Source organism: Anoplophora glabripennis, unplaced genomic scaffold (genome assembly GCF_000390285.2).
Source record: "Anoplophora glabripennis isolate ALB-LARVAE unplaced genomic scaffold, Agla_2.0 scaffold829, whole genome shotgun sequence".
Taxonomy (NCBI): Eukaryota; Metazoa; Arthropoda; class Insecta; order Coleoptera; family Cerambycidae; genus Anoplophora; species Anoplophora glabripennis.
In genome coordinates this window covers 80023-89807 of record NW_019417933.1, presented here as the reverse complement: position 1 = coordinate 89807, position 9785 = coordinate 80023, and the positions used below count along the sequence as shown (strand labels likewise).

The following is a 9785-nucleotide window of genomic DNA, read 5'->3' as shown; positions in this document are numbered from 1 at the left end:
AAATAAGATCCACTTCTTATTTGTGGAAGGGCGAAATGGGCGTTGACTATTAGACGCCTTCATTATAGCCATCCTTGTCTATCACATGGATTTCTATGGCTTACTTTATCGCTCTCACGTAACTTCTGATAGACCATCGGTAGTTTCCTACACTGTATGTTCAAATCTATAATTTTTAGTTCTGAATGTGTTGTATATAGGTGTTCTGACAAAGGATTGTATCCCATAAATTTAATTAATTTATTATAGTCTGTAATATTTGTACCAACATTGTGAGTTATAAGGATTACATTATAAATCGTAGGCAGAATTACGTATTATCTATTAGAATATTAGAATTAAATTTGATATCAACAGATTATAATGCATAGTTCATGAAATTATAATAGTCTTGTTAAATGTATTTAATGAAAATTTTTGTTTTGTCACTCGTGTACAATGTAAATATATTATTAACATACTTTTTCTACAAATTTACAGCTGGAATTTCACAAGGACATTGCACAAAAAATTGCCCAGAAAAAGATAATGGGGAGGGCATTAAAACATGCCGCGGCATGCAAATGAGAGACTATAAAAAGAGACCAGATCAACAGCACATAAGGAATAGTTATACATATAATATAAATAATAACTTAGTGGTGTATATAACTTTGTTTATATTCTGTAATAAAAAATTGGTTCGCTGAAAGAACAATCACAGTACGCGCTAGATCTTTAAAACAGTCGGACGAAGTTCCGATAGCAGAATTAAGAAGAGAAACCTTAATAGTTTTCCCAAGCCCATCCCATCTTACCTATAGGCCTAGTTCTAATAAGTTATGGTCTATTTTTTCTTGCAGGAGTTAGGAAAGTAAAGCACCTAAACACGGAAGATCTCTGGAAAACTGATGGTACTGGAATTCGGGCATTTCGTCTTATTATGAACATAAAAAGGGTTCGTTTTTTGTTGACATATATCCGTTTTGTTAACATTGAGACACATCAAGAAAGGCTAATTAATATTAGACAAACTCGCTGCTATTAGGGACATATTACATAAATTCAATACTAACATAGAAAAATGTTACACTCATTCTTCTTATGTAACGGCGGATGAAAAATTAGAAGCATATAAAGGTAAGTGTCATTTTGGGCAATGTATTCCTAACAAGCCAAACGTGTATGGGTTGAAAATATTTGTATTGTGTGACGCAAAAATGTTTTATGCATGTCACATGGAATGTAGGTCAACAACCAGAGGGTCCATATAAAGTTTATACATCTGGTCAAGCCAATCCAATATAATTCGACAGACAATTGGTATAGAACTTAGATAGACTGGTATAGAACTTGCAGAATATCTGAGAAACAAAGGGTTGACGACACTTGGAAGAATTAGAGAAAATAAGATCCATTCTAATAGAATTTTCGCAGAGAAATACTCGTAGTCGTCCTATTGGTTCCAGCATATTTGGTTTTGGCCAGAGTACAACTTTAACTTTGTATATACCGAAAAAGAATAAAATTGTTTTGATATCCAGCATGCATAAAGGTGATGACGTAAATAAACTCGCTGGTAAGCCAGAAATGATTCATCACTTTTTTATTAAGGTTATTTATTGTCTTATCTACATATATTGTTGCATTATACTTTAGTTTAAATATTGGAGTAATTAGAAATCATAATCATTACGATCTATAAGGATCACATATCGAAAATATAGACAAAGAAATCGTATTTTTTCTGATTCTATATCCTTTTGCACCGTGCGCGCCTCGTTATGTACAAAAATCGACGCGCCCACTGAAGGGTTAATAATTTCCACAAATGCTAGTCGAAAATCATTTACCGTCCTCTGTTTCGGTCAGATTTTTATGTTATAACTGACGTTTTTCATGGCAGGCAATTATGATCGGGGTCATATCCACACTTGTCACTGTTAAATGCTTTCAATTTTGGATAGTGAAGAAAGAGTGTTAATTAACACCTGCAAAAGTCTTTTGTGTATCGACTGAGGTCTTCTCAAAGACTCCTTACGCTCGGTTGTTGGCGAAGCACAACAGTACATTTGCATTTAAGAAGGCTCCCTATGCTTCAACATGTGAACTGCAGTCGTTACACATCTACAATTAACCTGCGAAGGACCTTTATGCTGCAGTTAGTTATTTATTTCATCTGATCTTCTTTTTATATAACTCCTGAATTTAGTTTGGAAATGGCAATCTTTACATTTGAACTTGCGAAGGATATTTATGTTTCAGTTGGTGCTTTTTGATGTAAAACTTGTATTTAGTTTCGTAATCGCAGTCCTTACACCTGTACATTTGAACTTGAGAAGGATCTTTATGTTTCAGTTTGTGATTTTTGATATTACCTTTGTACTTAGTTACGAAATCGCAGTCGTTACACCTGTACATTTGAGCCTGTGAAGGATCTTTATGTTTCAGTTGGTGGTTTTTGATAACATTCTTGTATTTACTTTCGTAATTGCAGTCCTTACACCTGTACATTTGAACTTGAGAAAGATCTTTATGTTTCAGTTTGTGATTTTTGATACTACCTTTGTATTTAGTTTCGAAATCGCAGTCGTTACACTTGTATGATTGGACCTGTGAAGCACCTTTATGCTTCTGTTGGTGTCGTTTGATGTAACTTCTGTATATAGTTTCGTAATCGCAGTCGTTACATCTGTACATTTGAACCTGTGATGGATCTGTATGCTTCAGTTGGTGCAGTTTAATGACATTATTGTATTTAGTTTCGAAATCGCAGTCGTTACACCTGTACATGTGAACCTGGCAAGTATTTTTATGTTTCAGTTGGTGCCTTTTAATACTATGCCTGTATTTACTTTTGTAATCGCACTTGTTACACCTGTACATTTGAACCTCTGAAGAATTCTTATGAGTCTGATGGTGTCGTTTGAAATTCGCCCTGTATTTAGTTTCATAATTGCAATCGTTACACCTGTACATTTGAACCTGTGAAGGATCTTTATGTTTCAGTTGGTGCTTTGTGATATTACCCTTGTACTTACTTTCGTAATTGCAGTTCTTACACCTGTACATTTCAACCTGCAAGGGGTTTTTATGTTGCAGTTGATGCTGTTTGAAATTATTCCCTATTTTAGTTTCGTAATTGCAGTCGTTACACCTATGTACTTGAACCTGCAAAAGCTCTTTATGTTTCAATTCGTGCCTTTTGATATGATACTTGTATTTAGTTTTGTAATCGCAGACGCGACACCTATACATTGGAACCTGCGAGCCCTCTTTATGTTGCAATTGATGCCGTTTGATATGACTCTTGTATTTAGTTTTGTAGCTGCAGTCGTTACATTTGTACATTTGAACCAGTGAAGGATCTTTATGTTTCAGTAGGTGCGTTTTGACAGCATTCTTGTATTTACTTTCGTAATCACAGTCGCTACACTTGTACAATTTCACCTTCGAAGAATCTTTATGTTTCAGTTGATGCTGTTCCATATTACCCTTTAATTTAGTTTCGTGACTGCAGTCGTTACACCTGTACATTTGAACCAGTGAAGGATCTTTATGTTTCAGTTGGTGCTTTTTGAAAGCATTCTTGTATTTACTTTCGTAATTACAGTCGCCGCACTTGTACATTTGAACCTGTGGAGAATCTTTATGTTTCAGTGGATGCTGTTCATTAACATTCTTGTAATTAGTTTCATAATTGCAGTCGTTACACCTGTATGTTTGAACTTGCCAACAATCTATATGCCTTAACTGGTGTCTTTGAAGTAATCTCTCATTTTCAGTTACATATTCGCATCTTTCACACTTGTATTCTTCCAAATCGTCTTCGTGTCTCACACAGTGTGTCGCAAAACGGATCTTACTTCTAGTTTCATAAATGCGTTTATCACATTTGTACAATACGTCGTGCTCCTGTTTGGTTTTCGTTTCTGATCTATTCTCATGTTTACATCCATCGTCTACTGCATCTTTACAGTCACCCTCCTTGAAACGTACAACATCAGAGCTCTGCAGTGGCGTATCGCTGAAAAAATTGCAATTACACGGTATTTTTGAAAATCAGGTTTTAATTTTAAGGGGTTATAGGTAACACATGCCGCAATATTGTGTTTCACAAAAAGTTACTCTAATAAAGGGACAAATTTACATTGGAAGTTAATGAAATGTATGATGAAATTAGACTTGATTGAATTACATGTTATTAAAAACATTAAAAAAAAAACATTCGATTACCTATAACTTTATCGATTCCACAAGGCATTATTTAATTTTTATAATAGTGAAATAATTTTTGTGCTGTTCAAATAGTGCAATAAAAAAGTATAAGTTGGAGCAAGACCAGGAATTTCGTTTTTGACATTTTATTGATAAGAAATTCAGATATTCATTCAGAGATAATACAGAAAATGTAAGCAGTTTTTTTCAAAGCATTCTCCACAAGATGTTCTTATCGTTTTCTGATAAAAAAAAATAATTCGATGCAGGAAACTCGATTCAAAGAAAGGTATTAGATTGCGTATTTATGGCTTGAGATTGATATTAACGACATAATTCTTTTGGAAAAAAAAATTCTTTTCGAACATTGCTAAGCAATTACTGTCAAATAAAATTGTAAAAAGTTGTATGCCCCCCGACCAGTTGCTGTAATGCCTTCCTCAAATCTCGAATACTTACTAACTTCCTAGCTCAACAGTTTTTTTTTTTTATAAACTAATACAATTATTATTTCTCTACATTCAAAAAAATTTTTTTTGCGATTGTGTAGCATTGCGAATATTGAATTTAAACATATTTTTCTATTTTTTCAATATCTAATATTTTTCGATGAAAAAAAAAAAATTGGATTTTTGCAAAGAAGATTTTCAATATAAAAAAATTAATAAAAGATGCAAAATTGATCCTCTAATTTTTATCAAAAGTGACAATTTCAATCATTCGGATCGCAATGAAATATCCCAAAATATCCTTAGTCTATTCATCATTTGTAAAGTTAAATCAAGTTTAGGGAAAATCCAACGCAATTTTTTACCTTTTTGTGAATTGAGTTTCTGGCGTTAAATATAATTTTTTTGTCGAAAAACGATAAGAAGGTCTTATAAGGGATACTTTGAGCTTTCCAAAATATTACTGTATGATCAAATTGAAGAGGAAGAATCAAACTAGAAAAAAACACCTTATTATATACAATACATATATTCCCTTTATTTACTAATGGTCTCCATTAACAAATCGGTATACGTTTAGATTAATATTGGAGAAATCTCTTAATGATAGCAATCATCCGATAAATACAAAGCAGTGTTTAAAAGAAAGTTCTTTGTAATTCGATAATTAACATTATGTATGTGATGAAGTACAGAGCAAGCATATTTGAACGTAGCTAAGAAAATTTTTAATAGTGTTAACAAATCTTGCAGCACGATTACTTGCTAAATTAATATTTCTTGGCAAAGTTTTTGTGACCGTTACAACTTTGCTGCATATGTCTTGCAAACCTGCCATAATAATTGATATCAATATATACGATCATCTGTATTTAGACATCTTTGTCAAATGTTGGGAACGTTAACATAGATAGCGCCAGTAGCGCTACGTTTCTATTGGATCAAAAGCGTTCGCTATCTTGCTTGTTTACGTGCGTTAAATTTAATTTAGTTTGAGTGTTCATTTATATTTGTGGCGTAATGTTTATAGTATTTTGTATATAGTGTTTTTGGTGTAGTTCAGGTTTTTGTTTTGTTTCTGTAGATTTTTAAGTTAGTGCATCTTACATTTGGGGTTTACAAATTTACAAGGACTTGTAAATTTTGAAGTTCCGATATCTAAAGAAAGTAAGAAATGAACAAATATTTTTTAGCAAACTGAAAAGGCTACATTTGGCAATTTATTTTCAGATGCCACATATATTAACGGTGCCTTGTTTGTGGATATTCAATCAACAGGGTCGAGAAAATGCATCGGTTTCCTTTGTTCCCAATACGACTATAAACTGGTTAAAACATGCTGTGCCAAGTCTTTTCCGGACTATTTTCCAGAAAATCAAAATTCTGTACATACAGACGTAGTGTCAGATGTAACAGGTAAAAGTATTTCTTTAAAAAATAAAAAATTAAAAAAATAATATTGTTTTCATGCAGATATATATTGGCCCAAAGTCCACCTCCATCAAGCCGATCTGTATTTAGGGGTATAAACAGGGCCGTCAAAACTGGATGCAATCCCACTTAAGATGCGATTAATAGAATGTTTGCTGTAATAGATGAGCTAGTGATTTGAGGACCTTGTCCAAATAAGTGATTCCACAGTGGTTCGGAACTTATTCAGTGAAATGTCAAGAACAGCTGTGGATTTTTTAATTGCACAATTTGCGTTGTGGGAAAAGAAGTCCCAAGGGTCGAAGATGAACAACAAAAGAGAAAGTGACCTTGAAAATTTCCACCCATATTATCCATTGTCTTTTTTTATACATTTTCTTTCATATTTATCAATAAAGGATGTAATTTGACTTGGTTCTTTTATTTTTCTTTTAAATATATTTGAAAAATATAAAAAGTATTTTTAAATTTTTATTTTTAAATCAGTTCACAGCAGTTCACACAAACTCCAAATTTAACAAGAATTAATTGAAATAAAATTCATTTGTCACGTTTTTTCTTATAATTAATTTACTTATTAAATAAGAAATTTTAGATTAAATTGCAACGAAGTTCTACTCCTTTTAATTACGTAATTTTACTGTATTCGTGTGTAAGATTGCAAGTTTGCTAGAATATTTCATATTAATACTTGTAATCGACTGATAAATACAAAGCAGTATTTAAAGGAAATTTCCCAAAGATTCGATAATTAACTTTGTTACAAAGTACGGCAGGCCCGGTCTGGCTCTTTCAGGGACCGTCGGGGAAAATCGAAATCGGGGCCTATTTGGTTTTGTCTGTTATTAGGGTGCATATCGACTCTCCCAAGGAAAACTGTCGTATCTCAAATTTGGTTATACTGAGATAATTGCATTTGGATAGTTGAGAAAATAATAATGTTCGTTATTTTTTTTATTACAAGAGCTAAATCGTTCTTCTTTAACAAAGTAATTATTGTTTAGGTCTTAATAAATTATTGATGATCTAAATAAAATAGTTTAGGATAAGAAAAAAATGGATATTTGAATGAGTTACTACAGTTTTTGTCGACAAAATTTTTATTGAGAAACAACTTGCTACATAAGGCACAGAAAAATTAAACATTTTCTGTTTTTAGATAAAAAAAATAATTGTTAATAATCAATTTATTACAATTCAAAGTCAGAGTTATGTTCTTGGTTAATATTACTTTCTTCCTGGTGGTCAGTTTTACAAGCAGGCGGAAGGGAGTTGTAAAAATTATTACACAGACCCAAATGACCGTTTAATTTTTTTGCCATCAATTGGCAGCAAATCTTGATAGTCTTGGAAATTGATATTCTTCGTGTTTGCTTGTGTTTTTTGTTTGTAAGTCTAGTTCTTTATGATTTTCACCAAAATTATACACAAAAAATATTTTATTGGGAGACTTATTTGGATCGCAGTGGATTTCTCTGATTTTGCTGATTTTTACAGCCTCTCCAGTAATATCTTTTTTCTAGTTTTGTTTCTTTACCATTGGTTTAAAAGTTACAAAATCTTCTGGAGACATTTCTTTTACTTTGTACTGTGGGGCATTAACTTTGGCCATTTTTATTAGACTAATCCACTGATCAGGAGTGTATATACCAGAGTGACGTATTTTTGCAACTTCAGTCACAGCATGCATGCTGTCACTTTCATTCTGCGTGTGGCCAATTTGAAGAAAACGGTGTGTTATTTCCAAATCCAAAGTCATTGATGCATAAGCAAACATCGCAAAAACAAAACGATTACGGTTTTGACCACCGCAATTGTCGGAATAAAGAATAACCTTTCCTATGCCATTTTCTTTGGACACTTTTTAAAAAGATCCATAAACAACTTCCAATTTCATCCGGTTCTCTCTTCGATATTTGCCCATGCCATACATAGCAATAGCCTTGATTGCTGCCTAAATCATAAATTGTAAAGTTGTATGTTGCGATTTTACTTTTATAATAAAAATCTGACTTGGGTGTTACTAACACCTTCTACAAATCAAAGCGTGCTGTGGAAAAAGTTTTATGGGTTCCATGTTTTTTATTATGCGGTCTAGTGTTAAGTTTTCCTCTTCTGTCCCATTCTACAGTACCACCTTCACCAATTTTTTGCAAAGCGATACTTACAACTGTTTCAGAAATCGCAAGCGTATTTAAGAACATCATTTTGCAAATTTGTTTCTCATTGTTGTCGATGACAAACTTATTCCTTCTGGAATATTTATTATGTACAGTAACCTGCTTTTTTCTCGTTGTATCACGCACCTTACAAGAAAATCCCACTGCCGAGTATGATCTGCGAGGTTCCAAAATTCGTCAATAGTGACTTTTCTAGCTTCTTCATTTATTTATTTGTTGCATTTATACCTGTAAGTTTCTTTACAAGGTGATTTCATTACCTTTGCAAAAATAAGTTTGTCTTTACAATTTTTATGTTGAAGACCTCTATTAAGTTCTATCTCGGCTTTGTTATCTATCCACTCATTTTCATTTCCGACACGTTTTCTCCCTACTTTGTTTTTTTGTCTCCCTTTGCGTTTTCTTTTAGGTAATACCACAGGTAATGGTAAATTTTGCATCCCATTATCAGATTCATCCAAATTTTCATTTGCAGATTCTGTTTCTGATGGAACGTAATTTGGATCCTCATCAGAATAATCGGAAGAAAATAAATTCATATTAGTTTCATCCTCATAGTAATTATTTTGAAATTCATTTTCGTTGTCTGCAAAAAAATTAAAATTTCATCCAAATTTTAATTATAAATTAATTCTCTCACTGCAACGCGCAAACGCGGCAGACATGACAGAAGCTATATTTACATGCTGCCATCTGGATCGATATTGCAAGGCAAACTCTCCTACCTATTTGCAGCTCAAATTAAAGCTTATTAGTTATTTCAAGCACCATCTTTAAAATATTAAAAATATACTTTTAATATACTTACCCTTGCAGTACTTATTCTGTTTTTAAAGAATTGTTTGAACAGAAAAAAAACTCATTGCGATAGGTGACTTTGAATTGTCATTTCTCCGGCTCCAGTACAACCTACGAATATTTATTTGCAGTTCAAATTAAAGCTCATTTCAAACGCCATGCCGCTCTCTGTAGGAATATAAGTATACTTACCACTGCAGTACTCATGCCGTTTTCTCAGATTTTATTTACGCTGAAGCTACATCCAAAGTATTATTGGTTTTAAAATTGGTTTGGCTATGTCCAAACTATTATTGGTTTTAAAATTATATAAAATTATATTAAAATTGTATTAGATATCCAATATATAGAATATATGTAAACACTTTACATCCGGCCCATGAAATGGTTGTCTAAATGCAACGTGATTACTACATGTGACTCTGCACAATGCTGCCAACTCTTCAGTATGAAAATGGCGCACACAATTCAAATCTTGCGTTACTTTCGTGGCACCATTTAGAAACTCCACCCAATGTAATGACACCAACTTTAATTCAAATATCTCTACTATTTCGAAAATGGTTAAGAATTCGAAACACATTACAACAAAGACCAAATACATACAAATTAAAATTGGGACTCCCCGTATAGTTGATCACCCAATCCACAGATGTGATAATGAAGTCTAGAGCTTTCCATTATAAAAATCATGTATATTTATTTTACATTAGACCTTTCAATTAATATG

The 9785-nt window shown here is 32.6% G+C and overlaps 1 protein-coding gene across 1 annotated transcript in view; it reads right to left on the bottom strand.

The window, feature by feature from the left end:
- LOC111692530 (zinc finger protein 624-like) overlaps positions 1–9785 on the bottom strand; it is a 45806-nt gene that overhangs the window by 18393 nt on the left and 17628 nt on the right. The window contains exon 8 of the mRNA XM_023456577.1: positions 3713–4006. Coding sequence (XP_023312345.1) covers positions 3713–4006 — 294 coding nt within the window. The remainder of the gene's footprint in view (positions 1–3712; positions 4007–9785) is intronic.